At 44.1% G+C, this 21,818-nt stretch overlaps 1 protein-coding gene across 1 annotated transcript; it reads right to left on the bottom strand.

The window, feature by feature from the left end:
• Positions 1-156: 156 nt before the first annotated feature.
• On the bottom strand, positions 157-19,811 carry GNA12 (G protein subunit alpha 12). Its single transcript, XM_058157269.1, has 4 exons — positions 19,332-19,811; positions 16,038-16,253; positions 6,170-6,220; positions 157-5,490 (listed from the first exon to the last, which is right to left on the bottom strand). Exons 1-4 carry the CDS (start codon positions 19,707-19,709, stop codon positions 4,921-4,923), a joined length of 1,215 nt encoding a protein of 404 aa, XP_058013252.1. The 5' UTR covers positions 19,710-19,811; the 3' UTR covers positions 157-4,920.
• Positions 19,812-21,818: the final 2,007 nt, after the last annotated feature.

Genomic DNA, 21,818 nt, shown 5'->3' with positions numbered 1-21,818 from the left:
GGGTTTGCACTGATGATGTGACTTAGTTGTAATCATGGCTATATTAAAGAAAATCTGCGGGCTGTGTTATTTCTAAGAGAGGCCTCTAGTTGCTGTCCCATCCATCGCAATTCCTGCTCCCCGGTGGAATTTAAATTGTCTGGCAGAGTCTTAAGGCACAGTAATAACAAATCACATTTTAATGCATTTACAAAATTCCTATGTACAAAACAGCCGATTCAAAACGAAAGCCGTTACATTTTTTTTTACACTGCGGTATTTTAATAACACAACTTTCATGAAAAGACAGCATCGCTGTAAAAGAGGCCACAAAAAGTCAAGAGATTTCCCTTTTCGACGAGGTGCATAAAATAAGAACGATTGAAAAGCGCAGACAATTCCAGATAGCGACAGCGGTTGCGGTACAACCGTTTCAATTTGAGGACGACACGTTTGGACTAGGTTGAGTTTAGAAAATCAAGGCTTGAACCCCTGTCTGTCTGTCCCCCCCAACCCTCCCCACCCCAATATTCATACAAGTTCTTAAGGTAGGATGCTGTTTGAGGCTGAAGACTCAGAAACACCTTTCGTTGGTCTGGGTTTCTCCAAAGCGGTCAGTGTTGACCGCAGAGGCACATGGGCTGGTCTAAGAGATCAATGTTAATATAATAGTCATAGAATTATACAGTCATAGGGCTGGGAAGGGACTTTGGAGGTCTTCTAGTCTAACCCTTATAGCCATATCCCAGTCAAATCACTGTCCCGTCTATTTTCAAAAATCTCCGCTGATAGAAGAGAGCTCTCCACAACTCTAAGAGGCAAGTTATTTCGCTGATTAATTGCTATCGTTAGTGACAGTACCATTAATTGGGAGCAGTAAATAATTTTCATCTAATAAATGTTTGAGGGCTGATGAACCATCTGAAGCTTCTTGAAAAGGAAAAGCTGGCTGGGGAATTCTGGCAGTTGAAGTCCAGATTTCTTAAAGTTACTAAGATTGTAAAATACTGCTTTAAAAGTGGCCACGGTGGTTAAGTGTGCCCTTCTCAAAGGATACACCACATTCACTTTCAGGAAGCTTAACAGACTTTTACTATAGCCAAGATCTTTTTACAGGTAGTCCTTGACTTACGACCACAATCGAGCCTAACATCTCCGTTGCTAAGTGAAACAATCGGTAAGTGAGCTTTGCCTCATTTTAAGATCTTTCGTGCCACAGTTATTGAGCGAACCATTGCAGTCGTTCAAGTTAGCAACCCAGTGTTTAAGTGAATCTGGCTTCCCTGTTGACTTTGCTCGTCGGAACGTCGGTCGCAAAAAGGGGATCACGTGACCCTTGGAGGCTGCCACCGTCATAAATATGAACCTGTTGCCAAGGGTTTGAATTTTGATCACGTGACCCACCGGGAGGCTGCAACGGTTGTAAGTGCGAAAAAAGAGTCATAAGTCACTTTTTTCAGTGGCACTAACTTGGAACAGTCCCTAAGTGAACCATTTGGTAAATCGAGGACTACCTGTGGGCAGTTCCAACAAAACGCCTGCGGATGGCTGACATAATAAATGAGAAAGCTGAAGCCACAGACTTCTTGCAACTACGGTTTTGCGAAGAAAAACAAAACACACAAGACCACAACCTTCTCATCTTTTCCAAAACCATTCTTCTTGAAAGCTTCACAGGAAACCAATTCTGATGTAAAACCGGCTAGATGTGGATGTGTCTACATTGTAGGACTGACACGACACTGAATTCCCCCTTGGTCCCTGGCCAAGATGATGGAAGTTACACAGAACTACAAGCCTTAACGGAGGCTTCTTCGGACAAAGGACAAACTGTACAACTCGCTCCAGGCTATTCAACTGGAACACAACACGCAAAAGTATAAATTCAAAGTCAATTGTCTTATATACGACCCGTTTCCTGGCTAGTCGGCACCGTTACAATCAAATGCTCTGTCTTCAAATCTGTTTCCCCGACCCCCCCCCCTTCCTTTTTCCAAGTGTGCTTGGAAGAGAACAATCTGGGGCAGGGGCTGCAATGAAGGCAATTAGATTAAAAAGCGTTGTGGCTGTCAGAAAAAAAGAAAATAAAACAAAACCCACAGAAACAGGGCTTAGATGGCTAAAGATCATGTAATATTTCTGCACTGGGTTACAAAATAAAGAGGCTGTTAACCGAACAATATACAGCAGCGTAAACATGGCCGAATAGATGTGCTTATGTTATTATATATGCAAGTGCTGTACAATATAGATTTTTAGGACTGAGCTAGCACGGAGAATTAGAGCTGGCCTTTACGGTGAAACGTAATAAATAAAGACTGGCTGGTATACAAATAATGTGGCAACCACAAAAAATGAGTTTAGATATTAAATGTCAATTACAGTCCTTAAGAAGATGGTTAGGGTCATGAGAATAAGCTTACAACGGTAAGGCGAAGGAGTAAAAATCTTAAACCACGTCCTAAAAGCAATATAAACCGCCTGCAAGAGCCACTGGGTGGATTAGACAATTGAAGTTTTATCTGGCAATCGAAACTTTTATTTGTTTCTCTCGGTAAGGAGCTCTGTTATACCACAAGACAATTGTTACTTGATTATCGAAGAAATGTAGAGCTGTATAATACATTCGGCAAGGCATGCTTCTACAATAGAAAAAAAAAGGATAAAAAGTAAGTCTTGATAAACACTGGTGGCTTAATTCAGGTTTTAAGTACTACTTCTAAAGAGGTTGTGTGCTGCTACTGGAGTCAGTTTTAGAAGTGATGTTACTGGATAGGCCGATTTTCATCAACACAGAAGAAACCCCTGGCAAAGAAATCAATTATTAAAGTATGGACGTATGTGCCATAAGATGTTTCTGAACTTCATAGAGTTTGAGCCCTTCCCCATGGCACGACTACTCTTTGAGAACTATATCGGAAGTCCCTGGGCCGCTTTAGAATTTCCAAAGGATAAATACAGCATTAGCGCTAATGATAAAATAAAGTCCAACTGACCATCAAACTTAAGATGCGTTTCCCTTTTTTTTCCCACCAGACAACCGTTTTAGAGCTTGCAAAACTCAAGATTCTTGGCAAAAGGCAACATCTTATGTAGAAACGGTAAAAATAACGGATTCCAGATGTTAACTGCTTCCAGGTGTGCCCGTAGGTAAGACCTTAAAAAAAGCAGCCTCCGAAACAGAAGTCTGTGGCTTTTAATGATTCAGGTCTGTCTACTTTTACTTCAAAACTGGAAACAAATTTAACCCCTCTTCTCAGAAACAGCTTGGTTTTGCACAAAATATACTACCAAAATGGGGGACATCACACCAGAAACACGCCGGGTGTAAATCTGAGTGATCTACACTCAGGGGGTGGGGGTGGGGAATAAATCTTAGAATTCCCCTAACTGGAAGTCACGAAAGATTTTTAAACTGGTTATTGTGCTCTCAGCGCCTAGACAATTGCCTTGCATTTGATTGTCCACGACATTCAGAGGCGATAATAGCAGGAGAGGCAAAGCCCTTTGTTTTATTACAAAATATGGTACCAAAGTCACAGTAAACGTTTCTCGTGCTTAAGATTATCCCTGAATAATGATTGTAGGATGGATAAGGCAGGACTTCAGTTTGATTAATACATAACCTCAGAGTAGACAAAAGTGTGAACTGTCTGTACACAAAAGAAAGGCACCCTTAGTTAAATATAAACGTTTTAGAATGGAGGAAAAAAAATAATAATAAGCTCACATCAATGTTATTCACAGCCTTCTGCAAATTCACACATTCTAGCCTTAAAGGGGCAAATTACACATGTCGGGCTTATGGTTTTGTTTTTTTTAATGCATCATGACATACATTGGTAAGCCCCTATATAATAAAGAATAAACTCAAAGCAAGACCCTTTAGTCCAGGGGTCTCCAAACTTGGCAACTTTAAGACTTGTAGATTTCAACTCCCAGAATTCCTCAGCCACGCTGAGGAACTCTGGGAGTTGAAGTCCACAAGTCTTAAAGTTGCCAAGTTTGGAGACTCCTGCTTTAGTCCAAACTCAGTGGCTCCAAAACACTGATATATATTTTTTTTAAACAGCAATTCACGACCAGGCTATGGCCAGTTGATCCTTGCTAAGACCTTTCTAAAAACTGGGTTAACTTTCATATTAGACAGGAAACTCTGTGGCAGTGAGGGAACTTCTTTTTAAATACAGATCTAATTTTAAACAGCACCAAAGATGTTTTACCAAACCACGAAGTGTGTATTTTCACTACTACCTGCTGAAGCTGTGCCTCACCAAGCAGTAACAATCTCATACAAAGCTATGTTCTTCCGACCTAGGCTTTGGATATCTAACCTGCTTTATACATCTTGCTAAAAAATATATATGGTGTTTTGGTTTTTTTTGCTTGTATTACCGTCTAAAATTCAGTTGAAAACCCTGGGTTTTCTACATGAGGAAAGCTGAGGACAGATTCCTTAAACAAGAGCTAAGATAGCCAGTTGGCAAATGCAACCTGAATGTTGGCAAACCTCTGGATACACACCTGGCTCCTACACTGGCCTTGGAATTATGACCATGTATTCTCTTAAAAAGAACCCTCGGTAAAGAAATGAAATATATCACCAAATTCATTATTTCAGCACCCAAAACTAGTTAAGGCTGACAGGTATGGAAGCCAGCATGTTCTGGCACTTTTGCAGGATAAGGTTAATTCACACAGACGCTTTTGTTGTCCCTGCAACTTTTGGCTTTTCAAAAGCCGAGAGGAAATACATCATGCAGTTGTGTTCTTAGTTGAGGAGCGATGCAGAAGCTCGCTTAAAACTTTTGCAATTCTTCTGCTTCTCGGCTTTCCTGACTCAAGGCACGGCAGGGATCTTCGGAGAAAAGACACCCAAGTGGTGATGAGAGGTCGGCCTACAAGGGGGTTAGGTTTCCCTAGAGAGAATTCCGTTTTCGCTCACTGCAACATTATATCCTTAAGGTTCTCCTGGAGGATGGTGTCCTTCACCGCGTGGAAGACAAAGCGGATGTTCTCGGTGTCGATGGCGGTGGTGAAGTGATGGAAAAGGGGCTTGCTGCGATTCCGCCTCTTCCGGTCGAAGCATTGTACCAGGTAGCGCTGGACATCTTCCAGACGGTGAGGGTCGCCCCTGAAGTCCGAGAAATACTTCTTGATGCTGACTGTCTTGACTTTGTCCACCAGGAGGTCCATTTTGTTCAGGAACAGGATGATGGAGACGTTGAAGAAGAGCTTGTTGTTGACGATGGTCTCAAAGATGTTCATGGACTCCACCAGTCTGTTGGTGCGGCGGTCTTCCATCAGGACCTGGTCGTATTCGCTGGAGGAGACCATGAACAGGATGGACGTGATGCCGTCGAAGCACTGGAACCACTTCTGGCGCTGAGACCTCTGCCCGCCCACGTCCACCATTTTGAAAGGGATCTTCTTAATGATGAAGTCGTGCTCCACGATTCCTTTGGTCGCTTTTCTAGCCAGCAAGATGTCTTGTTTACTGGGGAAATAATTCTGTCGAAAAAGAAAAACGCAGAAAGTAGGAGAAAAGGTCACACTTCAAAAGGGAAGTTAAGTCTGCTGAAAGAGCGTCTAGATACACTGCGGTGGAATGAAGATTCTGGAACTAAAGCTGGGAAGGATAAGCTACCTCGGCTAATCTTGCACGGGCTGTTCAGATGCCAAGGTCGCGTCTGTGTTTGTATTAAGAGCTCATTTTTATCTCAGATTATCCCCCCCCCCTCTATTTTGTGTTTGGTTGCTTGAAGTGAGGGTTAGCAAACTTAATCTGAAGGATGCATTTCAGTGGTGTACAAACCTTTTGCAGCCTGGTTTCTGTAGCCTCTGAAGTTATGTGCCACCCTTTCAACATCAGGCAGTAAAATCCTGAGATTGGCAAACTGTCACTGCTACTACAGGGAGTTTGTCTGAACAATGGATGCATTCATCATGTCTTGTTTTTTTTTAAAACAGTGGGCCCAAAACACACTTTTCTCTTCCCAGAGGAAGAATAAGAGCTCCTACATATAAGAAATTATTAGTCTGCTTTAGAAGAGATATTATTTACTAAGTCCACATGCTCAAACATCCAGTGCTATCTATAATCTTGAGGAACAATTCCCAGTGTTATTACTTCTCTTATCTATGATTTGAATGTGTATGACACAAAACAGCAAGAACAGAAAAATCTCACCAACTGGCCAATCCGATCCAGATTATCCAGGAAATATTTTACTGATTCACCCTGTTGAGAAAGAGAAGAAGAGTGTATTTACTTATGGTTTACATCCTGCCTTACTTCAACAAACTCTTGAGCAGCTCACAAGAGTTATATTTAGATTAAAATGTCCCATGGTTAAGACATACTGAAGACTTTAGTGCCCAATATTCCTCTGAAAAAGCCACGTTTTCACCACATCAGGATTTTAATACCCCTTGGATTGTACTCCGAAAGATACTGGCAACCAATGCAGTATCCAAAATATCCCGTTGAAATGTTTCTCATCTGCCAGCATGGAAGCCGCTGGGTTCTGTACCAACCAACTGACATTTTGGGGTCAACTGAAAATCATTTTAGACTCATCCAATTACAAGGCAATCAAAGCAGCTGTTTCTGCAAAAGAGAAGACCTTCGTTTACATTAAGAAATGTAATCTACAAGTGCTGGGATCAAGTGCATCGTCACAGAACTGGCCACATTGCTTCAGAACCAGAACTGTGACCTGGAAAAAAACCAACCTTTGAAAACATATTTACGCTGCTTGGTTCTATCTTGCGATGATCCCTTTATAGGGCAGTCTGTAAGCCAAGCTAGAGCTGTGTACACTTTGGGGAAGGGAATTTACACAGCGGGCTGTAAAATGAAATAGCTTTGTCTTTATGCCCTTAGGACAGGCCATAGATTCTTGTGATATAATACAATGGCTCTCATTCATTTGTTTCCTCTATACCTGGGCAGGTGGTGTTTTTTTCTTTTCTTACAAAGTTAAAAAAACAACAACAACCCCACAATACAGAAGTGAATTGCTCTCTCTATTTATCAGGATTGCTTACAAGATAAGGCAACCTTCATGTGGTTTCCAGTAAAGCACACAAAATTCACTTGAAAACTCTAAACTGTTTTCAAGTACCTCCACAGAAGGAAGACATAGAGCAGAGGTTTTCAAAGTTGGCAGGTTTAAGACTTGTGGACTGCAACTCCCAGAATTCTCCAGCCAGCTATGCTGGCTGGGGAGTTCTGGGAGTTGAAGTCCACAAGTCTTAAACCTGCCAACTCTGAAGACCTCTGACATAGAGCATAGCTGGCTGGAGAATTCTGGGAGTTGAAGTCCACAAGTCTTAAAGCTGCCAAGTTTGAAGACCTCTGACATAGAGCATAGCTGGCTGGAGAATTCTGGGAGTTGAAGTCCATAAGTCTTAAAGCTGCCAAGTTTGAAGACCTCTGACATAGAGCATAGCTGGCTGGAGAATTCTGGGAGTTGAAGTCCATAAGTCTTAAAGCTGCCAAAGTTGCACACTCCTGCTTTAGAGCTACATATGGTCCCACTGCTCTTGTATTTCTCAAGGAAGCCAAATGTATTCCAATTTTAACTGGTAAAAATAGTTAAACAAAAAAAACAAAAAAATAGTTGTTGGTAAACGTCCCTTATAGGATTGTTTTGTCTTGCGAGATTATTGTTATTTTGTCTTTGTGTTTCTTTTGTTTCACCAACAAGGGTTGAAGGCGGTGAGCATTTATGGCAATTAGTATATAGTACACAAAACAGCCAGATCTAGGAGCAATCTTAACTCCTGAATAAAATCCAAGCCTAGACCACAATTTTTACACACGTCAGATCTTAAATGGGAACAATTTAATCCAACTTGATCTAGTTCTAGTTTCATCTAGTGCTCTTATCTACTTTGACTGGGATTGAAGTGTATGTCTTAATTCTTAAAACCTCCGTCATACCAACAATGTCTTCAAATCATTAACCTCTCTGCTGTCCTTGGATTGGTGGGGGAAAACGTATCTTTGTTATAAGCAAATAGCAACAAAAGGAAATAATATTTTGTTCAGGTTTAGCCATTTAACACCCCACAATTCCACCTGAAACCATGAAACTGCTGTGCAAGATTGCTTCACTGCATTTGAGATAATTCTCATATCACTTATATACATATAGCTGTTTACAGCTAAAGAGTTAACATAAAAATATAGATGATTCATTTTCACTTTATATTTCTCTCTCTTCTCGTGCATCCTCTGAGTCAGTCCGGCCAACTGGGACAACGGAGGAGGAGGAGGTGCTGTCCCCATCGCTGAACAGCAGCCATGAGTCATCCCACATCTGGGAATTTGAAAACCCAGAACTGGGAACTACAAATCTGAAATAAGCCAGCTCCCACATCTGAGCATTGTTCCAAGTTTTTATCTTGTTTATTTCGGACTGATACTGTGGAAATGCTTCTTGCTTTCATCTTTAGAAGAGCGCTTGTCCAATTTACAGTCATAAAGTATAAAAATTCAGGCGGTTCACATGCTAGGTAGAGTCATATCGATTTAATAAAACACAGAGAAAGAAGGTGGCTGTAAAAAAAAAACACACTCCGTTTTAGCACGAGAGTGCAGGTAGTCCTTGACTTAACAATGGTTCATTTAGTGACAGTTCGAAGCTACAACGGCACTGAAAAAAAGTGACCGGTTTTCACGCTTATGACCATTGGCTGCGGCATCCTCGTGGTCAGGTGATCAAAATTCAGACCCTTGGCAGCTGACTCTTATTTATGACCGTTGGAGGGTCCCAGTGTCATGTGATTATTTTTTTTTTGTTTACATTTATACCCCGCCCTTCTCCGAAGACTCAGGGCGGCTTACAATGTATAAGGCAATAGTCTCATTCTATTTGTATATATTTTTTTTTACAAAGTCAACTTATTGCCCCCCCAACAATCTGGGTCCTCATTTTACCTACCTTATAAAGGATGGAAGGCTGAGTCAACCTTGGGCCGGGCTCGAACCTGCAGTAATTGCAGGCTATTGTGTTCTAATAACAGGCTTCTCTATTGCCTGAGCTATCCCATTTTTACGACCTTCTGACAAGTAAAGTCAATGGGGAAGCCAGATTCCTGCAACTTAACAACCGTGGCAAGAAAGGTCGTAAAATGGGACAAAACTCACTTAACAACGGCCTCGCTCTATCAACAGAAATCTGGAGCTCAATTCTGCTTGTTAAGACGAGGATTACTAACTAGAGCAGGGGCCTCCAACCTTGGCAACTTGGCAAAGCTGGCTGAGGAATTCTGGGAGTTGAAGTCCACAAGTCTTAAAGTTGCCAAGGTTGGAGACCCTTCCTGTACTAGTGTGTCAAGTACTGAAAACAAATCTCTTGTTAATGCATACCAGCTGCCCAGATAGCTATGCCTCATGACTTATCCCAGCACAAAATTATAAACCCCACAAATGTAGTGACATATAGTTCTGAATGAGCAGTTTCCTGCCACGGTAGGGCTATAAATAGTACACATCTCTCACCATCACCTAAAATTAGAATTATCGCTGCAAAGGCTCCATGCTTTCTGAATAGATGCCCACACACACACACACACACACACCTTTTGAAAGATGGCTTCTGAGTTCAAATGCGCTAAGTGCCCAAAATGCGTCAAACATACCCTGGACGCCCACGTTTTATATGGCCATCTATCTTATGGCAAGATAATCCTAGATGGCTCACAAACATGTTCCGTAAAACAGAATAAATAAAATAAACCCACAAGCCAACACCATATAACTCAGACACAGCACCACACAACCTTGCCATGTTGTGACAATTGCCATTTATGGGCAAGACCCATAGAAGATTCCACGGGAGGGAATGGAAACAAACTGAAGTTAAGCGAACAAGGGGTAGGTTTTTTAAGGCCATGAGTAACACTGAACTACGGTAAAAGGCTTGGTTCCCCCCCCCCCCCAAATAAGGTCCTAGCATGCGTTTCAGCTAAGCCATATAATACCTCTGAATAAGATATTGACAGGTCGGTAGCACACGTAGTCCTCGACTTACGAGCACAGTTGAGCCCAACATTTCAGTGGCCAAGCGAAACATCTTGCCCCATTTAACTTGCCACCGTTAAGCGAATCACCGCAGGTGTTAAAGTTAGTCACACGGTTGTTAAGTGAATCTGGCTTCCTTATTGACTTTTCTCGTTAGAAGGTCGTAAATGGGACAAAACTCACTTAACAACGGCCTCGCTCTATCAACAGAAATCTGGAGCTCAATTCTGCTTGTTAAGACGAGGATTACTAACTAGAGCAGGGGCCTTCAACCTTGGCAACTTGGCAAAGCTGGCTGAGGAATTCTGGGAGTTGAAGTCCACAAGTCTTAAAGTTGCCAAGGTTGGAGACCCTTCCTGTACTAGTGTGTCAAGTACTGAAAACAAATCTCTTGTTAATGCATACCAGCTGCCCAGATAGCTATGCCTCATGACTTATCCCAGCACAAAATTATAAACCTCACAAATGTAGTGACATATAGTTCTGAATGAGCAGTTTCCTGCCACGGTAGGGCTATAAATAGTACACATCTCTCACCATCACCTAAAATTAGAATTATCGCTGCAAAGGCTCCATGCTTTCTGAATAGATGCCCACACACACACACCCCTTTTGAAAGATGGCTTCTGAGTTCAAATGCTCTAAGTGCCCAAAATGCGTCAAACATACCCTGGACGCCCACGTTTTATATGGCCATCTATCTTATGGCAAGATAATCCTAGACGGCTCACAAACATGTTCCGTAAAACAGAATAAATAAAATAAACCCACAAGCCAACACCATATAACTCAGACACAGCACCACACAACCTTGCCATGTTGTGACAATTGCCATTTATGGGCAAGACCCATAGAAGATTCCACGGGAGGGAATGGAAACAAACTGAAGTTAAGCGAACAAGGGGTAGGTTTTTTAAGGCCACGAGTAACACTGAATTACGGTAAAAGGCTTGGGTGGTTTTTTTTTCCAAAATAAGGTCCTAACATGCGTTTCAGCTAAGCCATATAATACCTCTGAATAAGATGTTGACAGGTCGGTAGCACAGGTAGTCCTCGACTTACGAGCACAGTTGAGCCCAACATTTCAGTGGCCAAGCGAAACATCTTGCCCCATTTAACTTGCCACCGTTAAGCGAATCACTGCAGGTGTTAAAGTTAGTCACACGGGGTTTAAGTGAATCTGGCTTCCTTATTGACTTTTCTCGTTAGAAGGTCGCAAAAGGTGATTCACATAAATACGAGCCAGTTGCCAAGCATCTGAATGCTCCCATGGCCATGAGAAAAATAGTCCTATGTCACTTTTTCCAGTGACGTCGTAACTTTGAACGGTCACTAAATGAACTGTTGTGAGTCAAGGACTACCTCCACAGGGTTAGTTAAAGGACTCCAAATTCAAACAACAATGCACAGAACGCTGGGACTTTCCACCTAGTTCTCTATACCAGGGGTCTCCAACCTTGGCAACTTTAAGACTTGTGGACTTCGACTCCCAGAATTCCTCAGCCAGCAAAGCAAAGGAACTGGACAGTTCCTTCAATGTGAACGGTCAACACTCAAGATAACAGCAAAACTTCAGGATACTTCATTACAGAGAGCCTTGGATTTTGCATCTATTATGTAGCATATATAATAAATAAACAAAACCATCTTTTATCAGCCCCCAAAAGCAATACCTCGCACCACTTCCTGGATTTTGTCCATGTGCACAGAGACAACTGCGACAGTACGATGCTAATATTTGGCACACTTTACTCAAATAAGCGACCTTCCATATTTTAACTAATTTTTAGGTATTTTTAATTTGCAGTTCGGGTTAAGCAGTAAACAGTTAGGTGATTTAACTGCTGATGTATAGAATTATTTGGGGTGGGGGTGGGGCAGGGTCTTTCATGGAACGTCGTATCCTGTGACGACACGGAAGTAAGGCAGAGGGGGAAATGGAAAAACATCTGGAAGCGCCGAGTGGGCTAGCATTGCTGCCAAGAGACACGGCTATGAAAAAGCTGAGCTTGACTTGACGGATTTCACAAAGCCTCAAGTTGCTGGGTTGTTTACAAATGGATTTAGGATCCAACTCAGTTTCCTCAGGATCTTGATTACATTTCATGCTTACATTTCTCAAGGAGGTGATTTAGGACTCTGGCCCGAGTCCAATGAACTGCTCACAGGTTTGAAAGCTAGGCTGCTTTGGGGTTTAGCCTTTGCAGCAGAAATATACTGCTCCTCACGTCCGTTTAAACGATGATGCAAGCCACACACCTTTTAGGAAGTTTTAGAGCAAGTCTGGTCTACTGGTTAAAGCACCAGGCTACAAACCAGGAGATAGTGAGTTATAGTTCCGCCATAACGCATGAAATCCAGCTGGGTGTCTTTGGGCCAATCACCAGATGATGATGAATTCTAGTCCTGCCTTAGGAACGAAAGGAGGCTGGGTTATTTTGGGCCTGTCACTCTCTCTCAGCTCAACCTCCCTCATAGAGTTGTTGTTGTTGTGGGAAAAATAGGAGGAGTTATTTGTAAAAACAATAAAGGTGAGATATGACTAAACCAACCGATAAATATTGTCCAAACTTCAGCATTTATGGCTTCGGCTATGCTGAAGTGCTACTGAACAAGGTTCTAAAGTTCTGATGTCTCACAACAAAATGTACTGCGCCCTGCCTCACTTTCTCACTAGGAGTTTCCTAGTTTTATAGCCATTTATCCATTTATTGCCTGACTTCAATGGATAAATGGAGCTCGGTCAAGAAACCTCTTCCCGGGAGACAGGAGGGCAACTGACTCTCTTAGGACACATCTGCCCATTTATTTGGACCAGGGCCAAGGAAAGCACAAATCAGCCACAGTCCAAATTGCAGAAATCAAGGTAGGAAACAAAGAGGCTTGAAACTGCTCCAAAACGTTATTTATATGTATTTATATATACCGTATTTTTCGGACTATAAGATGCACCAGTGTATAAGACGCACCAAGATTTCGAAGAGGTAAGCAAAAGAAAAAAAAAAGTTTTTGCCCTCCCCGGCCTCCAGGAGCTCTCTGGGGGCTTCCCAAACCCTCTGCACACCTTGTTTTTGCGAAAAACAGGCCTGTTTTTTGCAAAAACAAGACGCATGCAGCAGGGCTTCAGGAGGCCAAAAATGGCTGTATTCAATGTATAAGACGCACCAACATTTCCACCCTCTTTTGGGTGGGTGGGGGGTGGAAGTGCATCTTATACTCCAAAAAGTATGGTATATATATATTTAAAGGACAAACAGTGAAAGTAAAAAACAAACAAACCAAAAACAAACAAACAAACAAAAAAAACTATGGTGGATTTTATGACAGCAAACCTTTTGGTTAGGAAACATGCCATTGGGGACAACATTTTTGTATCGTTTTAAAAAAAGGGAAGAGAAAAAGAAGAAAGCTCCAGAAAGTTACAGTGGCCTAAATAATCAGACAAGAAGTTCTTAGTTTGTCAAGGAGTGACCACATCACAGGGTTTTTAGTAATTGAAGACTGAATGGAAAACCTGCAGATATGGGTAATCTTCCACTTGCGATTGTGTTGTGACTTTTTTTGTGTTGACGGACACACACACACAAAAAATAACTGCAATTGAGGTTTGGAGTTTTGATGGCCAGGCCTGCAGTCCTGGTGGTCATATTATTTACATTTTGGCTATTTGTGGTGTCCTGTGATCATTTGCATATATATTTTTGCCAGAAACTGGTGTTTATTTCAGATTTTGGGCAAAAAAATGCCCTTTACAGATGATGGGTTTGCTTAATGACCATAGATTTAATTAGCAACCTTGGCGATCCACTTAACAATCACCATAAAATTGGGTCAGTCAGGTGATGACCTACTGAACAACCACTCTTACTTATGACTGTAATTTCTGCTCAGTTACGGTCGTAAGTCTAGGTCTGCCTGTATTGGCTGTTTTTTTTTGGGGTGGGTGGGATTTCCATACATGATCTTCTGCCTGAATGATTGAGGATTTCTCTGCTAATCTTGGAGTGACACGTATGTCAATAATATACTCCTCCAATTTGTTATGAGCCATTTTGAAGCAACTTTCAGTCTTCCGTAGAAGGCCAAAGACCCAAAGTCACAAACAGTTTTGTGTTTCTTTCCATCTAACCAATTTAAAAGTGGCAGAACTGCATTCATATGATAATGTTATTATGTGTTCTTGCTTAACAAGGAAGTGGTCCGGTTTATCAGAAGCAATACTGTGAGAGCTTGTTCTTGTATTTACAAATAAAAACAAAGGAGGCATTAATAATGCCCTATGAATTTCTCGGGTTAAAACAAAGCTCAGATCCAGTTCAAAGCCTGTGCTGAAATTCCCACGTTTGTTACTTCAGAAGCAACTTTATCGGCAGGCATCCAACCCTGGCTTTTCCAAAGCTTTCGGCATGCAATAGTCTGAAAGTTATTAAATAATCCTTAAACCCAGAAAGAGTTTAGCAACGTATTTTCAGATGAATAAATTCTATGATTTCATCAACCATTTCCCTTCTCTTCAACCCAGCAAATCTTAGCCACACTAATGAAGTGAGCTGCAACTCACAATACTGCATGTTTTTTTAATTAAAAAAATAATCTAAGAAGGTGTTACCAGATTCCTCCTGATTTTTAGCTACCATAAACTAGCACCACCTCTCTTGCTACGAGATGCTCCTTCTTAAACAACTGAAGAGATTGTACATGGAATGTTTTGTTTCTTTAAAAAATCTACTTCAATACAGCACACTACGTATTTTATCTGGTTTGATATTTCTATTCACTTGTGTACCTTTACATAAAGAAAAGTAGAAGTTTAAAATAGGAAGCAAATTGTTTTATATTGTTCCACTGATAGCAGCAGTCGTGATATATTACTACACTGGAGTAACCAGGTCCGCCACAAGAAACACCACTAAAATGTATTAAATATTGGCACCAATGTGACACAGGCAATCATCCATTTTGTAAATCAATGCACAAAAGCTATCCACACATATCCACATTATTTGCAGCCTCCAATTGTTTATATTTTGCTCCCTATTTTATTGATGCTCACAAATATTCTCCAGTTCTGAATGGCTCTTGTTGGACTAAGCTTTGTCTACACAGTGGAAGGAAGGAAGGAAGGAAGGAAGGAAGGAAGGAAGGAAGGAAGGAAGGAGAGGGTGGGAGGGAAGGAAAAAAGGAAAGAAAGGGAAGGGATGGAAGGGAAGGGAAGGGAAGGAAGGAAGGGAGGTCAAAAAACAAAAAAGCAAAGCTTTTTTAAACCACCATGGTACTGACCCAACATACCTTGACAGAATAGGCAAACCGCTTGGGAGTTTAGTGTTGACAAAAATCATAAACACAATGTCTACACCTCAAAAGGAAATGTTATAAATTTTGTGGGGGGAGGGATTTAATCATACTAAATGGGGAGAAGGCACAGGTCACCTATCTCTGCAATCTGCTTGAAGGTGCAACTGCTTACTCAAGAATACTAGGATACTCTAGAACAGGGCTGGGCAACTATGGCCCCTTTATGACCTATGGACTTCAACTCCCAGAATTCCTGAGCCAGCATGCTGGCTCAGGAATTCTGGGAGTTGAAGTCCATAGGTCATAAAGGGGCCATATTTGCCCAGCCCTGCTCTAGAATCTTCTCATTGTTCCTATCACCCATCTCCTCCCATTTATGACGGCATGACTGTAACTTGTTGCTGTATCCTCACAATTTGTATTGTTTCCTAGTATGATTCGATTGCTTATTTGTATACTACGACTATCATTAAGTGTTGTACCTTATGATTCTTGACAAATGTATCTTGTCTTTTTAGGTACACTGAGAGCATATGCACCAAAGACAAATTCCTTGTGTGTCCAATCACACTTGGCCAATAAAGAATTGTAAATAGCTCTAAATACGGTCCTTCTACATCTTGCTTAGGTGGTTCAGAGCTAGTAATTATAGGAGACAGCTTTAAATGGGAGAAGCATTTAGGAAATAGGGTGGGTGACGGGAGATTTGCTTTTGGTTCAGTTTACTCACCAGCTGGTATTCACTTCGACGGCTAAAAGCTTCCTTGATCCCAGAATCCCTCCACAGGCCGGTCAGAGCTGGTACATACAACTGGAACATGGAGGGTTCAATGAACATGCCCGCTTTATTTTCGAAGGCCATTAGGAACATGGCATGTTTCTCATTTTCCGCGTACTGCCAAGGAATGCCCAGTTTGTCGCGTGCATCGACTAGAACCCTGCAGCCCTAAAAAAACCAAAACAAAAAACCGCCCCAGAGAAATACACTTTAGCTCCTATGTTGCCCATCTATGCTCGATCTTTAACACACTAATAGAACCACGTGCGCTTTACTTGGCCAGTTCTCCCTTGCTCTACATTCCAGGATATTTTAGACTACTTTGAGAGCCAAATTCCATCCTTATTATTAAGCCGGGATGTGGTTTTCTTAAAGATAAAATTCCCATTTGTTGTGGGTAGTAGTGTACCACCAACACAGCAAGGCTACTGCAGGCGAAGAAGGCAAGAATTTACTTTTGCAACACCTGCAGCAGAACTGCCACGCTTGTTGGGAGACAAACTTCTGTTAAGTCTCACTTTAGAACCACTTTTAAGGCACAGGAAGAGGTCCAGCAAAACTTTCCACAGAATAAACGAATGTTTTGGTCCCCCCCACCCTTCTTTTTAGGAAAAACCATGGCTTAGGCCAATAATCTAGGATCGGTTTGCAAGAGGAAAAGTCTGGATTCCTAAGGTTTAGAACAGGTTTTTTTTAACCCTCAGGCTGGAAAGCCATATCTGAAGACAAGCCTGTGCAACTAGCAAGGGTGTGTATATCCGCCCCTTTTTTTATTGCCCCGTGCACAGTAAGAAATAACATTGGCACATGTCGAATTAGACGTCTTCTGAACTCTCGAGAAAGGGTGGTGGGAAGAAATGTTGTAACGTGTCCCCCCCCTCCAATAAATTATTTTTTCCTCCAGGAACTTTAATAAAAACATGGCTGTCATGATAATCCATGGATCATTTATTTACTCCTGGTTTTCTGAATCCACTCGTGGGATGCTGAAAATTAAATTTGAGTTTAATGTGATGGAAATGCAGTCCTTACAGGCTTTCAGTGACTTTATGGTGGGTGGGTTCCTAGTCTCAGGGAAGACTAGAATTCCGGTTTCAAGCTTACCTGCTTAGCCCTGACACAGACCTGGACCATAAGGGGGTGGGTGCTGGGGAAAATGCATCCTGGGATAGGCTGCTCCAACTTGGGACTGCTCTGTTTTGGTGGGCAGGAGACCACCAGAAAATCCTGCAGGCAAAGTTGGGGGGAGGGGGAAACAGTGGCAGACTGGCCACCAATCCCTCTTTCCAAAGGCAGACCCTGTTCAACCTGGAGGTCTCTATTTAACAGGGGGATATGAGACCATCAGGAAATCTTGCAAGGTTGGGGGGAAAATGTAAAGAAAGCTAAACAGCAGGCCACCACCCTACCAAGGTGGGTTGGTCTGAGGGAGAGGCCCAGTCCTTAATCTGCTGGCTTCCACGGCCAAGGCAGGACTGGAACTCAGGGCCTCTTGGTTTCTAGTCTAGCCACTTAACCAGTACACCAAACTGGCTCTTAAGGAGGCACAAAAGTACAGGGAGAATCCCTCTTTTCCGAGGGGAGGGGGTAGATGGATGGAGCCTATTCAACTCGGAAGTCTCTACTTAACAGGGGGATATGAGACCACCAGGAAATCATGCAAAGTTGGGGGGGGGAAATGTGAAGGAAGCTAAATAGCAGGCCGCCAGCCTGCCAAGGTGGGTTGGATGTGTTGGGGGGGGGGAGGGGAGGGTCCCTAATCACCCCACTAGCTTCCCAATCCAAGGCAGGACTGGAACTGAAATGTGTGTCTCTGTGTGTGTAATGTCTCTTTCTAAGGGAGGGGGCTTAAGAGAGTGTGTGTGGGTCATAGGGGTGCATAGGGGTGACGTCTCGCCTGGATTACTGCAATGCTCTCTACATGGGGCTCCCCTTGAAGGGCATCCGGAGGCTGCAGTTAGTCCAGAACGCGGCTGCGCGGGTGATAGATGGAGCCCCTCGTGGCTCCCGCATGACACCCATCCTGCGCAGACTGCACTGGCTACCTGTGGCCTTCCGGGTGCGCTTCAAGGTTTTGGTGACCACCTTTAAAGCGCTCCATGGCATTGGGCCGGGTTATCTACGGGACCGCCTACTGCTACCGCATGCCTCTCACCGACCCGTGCGCTCTCATAGAGAGGGACTCCTCAGGGTGCCGTCAGCGAGGCAATGTCGCCTGGCGACGCCCAGGAAGGGCCTTCTGTGGGGGCTCCCACCCTCTGAACGATCTACCCCGGCCTTCGTCAGCTGGACCTTCACTGGCTCAAAACATACCTATTTAATTGTGCAGGACTGAGCTAGATTTTAAATTTATGGGTTTTAACTGGGTTTTCTTTTTTTTATATTTTAAAATACGGGCTTATAGAATAAGTTTGTTAATTGGTTTTATAGTGTATTTATGTGTCTATGTGTTTTTATGTTTGTAAACCGCCCTGAGTCCTTCGGGAGATAGGGCGGTATATAAATATGATTAATAAAATAAAATAAATAAATAAATAAGTGTGTGTGTGTGTGTGTAATGTCTCTTTTTAAGGGGGGGGCTAAGTGTGTGTATGGGTCATAGGGGTGCTGTGTGTGTGTGTGTAATGTCTCTTTCTAAGGGGGGGGTTAAGTGTGTGTGTTACAGGGTCCCAAGTGTGTGTGTGTGTGTGTGATGTCTCTTCTAGGGGGTTAAATGTGTGTGTGGATCACAGGGTCCTAAATGTGTGTGTGTGTGTGTAATGTCTCTTTCTAAGGGGGCTAAGTGTGTGTGTGGGTCATAGGGGTGCTAAGTGTGTGTGTGTGTGAGATGTCTCTTTCTAAGGGGGGGGGCTAAGTGTGTGTGTGTGGGGGGGGGGCAATCCCTCTTCCTAAGGGAGGGCAGCCTATCCAGGGGTCTCTACTTAACATGGGGACAGGTGACCCCCCTCCCCCCTCAAGGAAAGCGTGCAAGGGGGGAGTCGAAAGAAACATCCTTGGCTGAAGAGCGCAGGGACAGACACCCCCCCCCCGCACAACAGGTCGGGAAGGGGGCCTTAAGAGGTCCTCTAGTCCATCCCCCTTGCCTCCAGCAGGAGACTCCCCCTCCCCCAATACCCCCCTGCGGGGAAGGGGAGGGCGGGGCTGGGCTTTCCCGAGTGGGGAGAGAAGGGAAAGGGGGGGGGAAAGGAGGCGTGGCCGAGGGAGCGAGCGAGCGAAGGAAGAAAGGGGGCCACGCGGCGATCCCACCTTCACGACGTTCTCGTAGATGGTGGCTCGGAACTCGAGCAGCGCCTTCTGGTCGAACTCGCGGCCGTGGATGATGCGCATCTGCTTGAGGAAGGTCGACTTGCCGCTCTCGCCGGCGCCCAGCAGCAGGATCCGCACCAGGCGGCGGACGGCGCGGCGCTCGCGGGCCAGCAGCGCGTCGATCTCGCGGCTCCGCCGACGCGCCTCGCGCTCCAGCTCCCGGCGGCGGAGAGAAAGAGGCGGCGGCGGCGGCGGCGGGGACGACCGGGGAAGGCCGCCTTCCTTGCCCGGCTCCACCGGCCCGGCCGCCGCCTCGACCCCGGGGTCGCCTCCCGCCGGCCACAGGCAGCGGCCCAGGGAGCGCACCACCCCGGCCATGGAGGCGGAGGCGGCGACGGCGGCCCCCTCAGACAGGCCCAGGCGGGAAAGGCGCCGCCTCAGCCGCCGCGACCTTCCCTCCGTCCTCGCCCTCACGCCCACCCGAAGGGGCGGGGCCAAGACGCCGCCTCGGGCGAGGCAGAGGCGGCGCTCGCGCCCCGACGCGGACGCGGATTGGGCGGCGAGGCCCGGAGGCGGGGAAATACCCGCGGAGGGGCGGGCCGGGCCTGATCGACGACCAATCAGCGGGCGAGGGGCGGGAAGAAAGCTCCTGAGAGAGACAGACAGAGAGAGAGAGAGAGAAAGAGAGAGAGCGGCGGGGCGGGGTTTTCCCAGGGTCAGGGCGGAGCGGGGGCGGGAGCCGGCGCTGATTGGCCGCAAGGGGAAGGAACCCGTGACGTCACCTGGGGGGAGAAGGTTATGAATGGAGAAGGGGGTGTCTGTAATACAGACGCCTCTGTCTCGCCCATCATCCTTAGCCAAGCGTGGCAGTTTATGGGATTTGGAGTCCAGCGCTCTTCATTTGCATCATAGTATATAGGTTCTCCTGTATACTATGCGGGCTGGACTAGAAGACCTCCAAGGTCCCTTCCAGCTGTAGTCTAGCTTTTTATTCCTATTCTAGCTCTAAGACGCTGAGCTGGTCGATCAGAAAGCTTCGTTAGTTCGGCGGTTCGAATCCCTGGTATAGATTTCCTGCGTGAGCAGGGGGTTGGACTAGATGACCTCCAAGGTCCCTTCCAACTCTGTAACTATTAATTGAAGGGTGGGTGGGGGTCTCCAGCTGGAGAACAGCCTCCTTAGGGTCTTGGAGTCTGGAGGCCTTTTGCAGCCATCGGGAACTGGAGTTCCAACTGGAGTTTCTCACCATGTACATGCATTGTTTTTGTTGTTAGTTGCGAAGTCGTGTCCTACCCATCGCAACCTCATTGTCCATGTTCCTCCAGGCCTTCCTGTCCTCTACCATCCTCTGGAGTCCATTTAAGCTCAACATCTCCAAAAGCTCAAAAAACGGAGGGCAAAATGCATAAAACTCAGCCTGTCTTTCCTTTCCAGAGTTTATGCTGTGCTCAATATTTCCCGGAGAAAAAAACTATTCTCTTCTGGAGGCCTTTGCTAGCTCACCCACCAGATGTCACCAGATCTCCATCAAGACAACTGCTGAAGCCTTTCGTGAGAAAACATTTCAGTCCTAAACCCAAGAAATCCTGCTTCTCGGATATTAGTTTTCTTCTCCTTCAGTGCTCTTCTTTTTAATGGGTTATTTTGCCCATTAAAACATTGCCAAAAAGGCACTAAGAGTTGTTAACCTAATCTTGCGTAGCTTCTTCTCTGGTAATATTGTACTACTAACTAGAGCATACAAAACATTTGCTAGACCAATTCTTGAATACAGCTCATCTGTCTGGAACCTGCGCTGCATATCAGACATAAATACAATCGAGAGAGTCCAGGGATATTTTACGAGAAGAGTCCTCTATCCGCAATAAAATACCTTATGCCACCAGACTCCAAATTTTGGGCTTAGACAACTTAGAACTACACCGACTTCAGTCTGACCTAAGCACAGTACATAAAATTATCTACCACAATGTCCTTACCTGTCAATGACTACTTCAGCTTCAACCACAATACAGGAGCAAATAATAGATACAAACTCAAGGTAAACCGCTCCAAACTGGATTGCAGAAAATATGACTTTAGTAACAGAGTGGTCAATGCCTGGAATGCACTACCTGACTCTGTGGTTTCTTCCCCAAACCCCCAAAACTTTAAGCTTAAACTGTCTACTGTCGACCTCTCCCCATTCCTAAGAGGTCTGTAAGGGGCGTGCATAAGTGCACCTGTGTGCCTACCGTCCCTGTCCTAATATTCCTTTTTCCTTACTCTTTTCATCTATCCAAATTATGTTTATAATTTTACCTGTTATCTTATATATGATTGACAAAATAAATAAATAAAATAAATGAATAAAGCATAAATAAATAAATAAATAAATAAAACACAATGTAAGCCGCCCTGAGTCTTCGGAGAAGGGCGGGATATAAATGCAAATTAAAAAAATAAATAAAGTTGTGGTTAAAAAAGGTGCATTGGGTAGTAGTGGTT

This window comes from Ahaetulla prasina, chromosome 14 (assembly GCF_028640845.1).
Source record: "Ahaetulla prasina isolate Xishuangbanna chromosome 14, ASM2864084v1, whole genome shotgun sequence".
Lineage (NCBI taxonomy): Eukaryota > Metazoa > Chordata > Lepidosauria > Squamata > Colubridae > Ahaetulla > Ahaetulla prasina.
Note: the sequence above shows the minus strand (reverse complement) of the source record. Positions and strands in the feature narration are given on the sequence as shown.

Bases quoted from the DNA above. Each gene is read 5' to 3' on its own strand.
- GNA12 (XM_058157269.1), bottom strand. From the start codon at position 19,709: ATGGCCGGGGTGGTGCGCTCCCTGGGCCGCTGCCTGTGGCCGGCGGGA. The intron at 16,254-19,331 runs GTGGGATCGCCG...TGGTTTTTTTAG, and splicing joins TCTACGAGAACGTCGTGAAG to GGCTGCAGGGTTCTAGTCGA. The intron at 6,221-16,037 runs GTGAGTAAACTG...CTTTCTCAACAG, and splicing joins GTCGAAGTGAATACCAGCTG to GGTGAATCAGTAAAATATTT.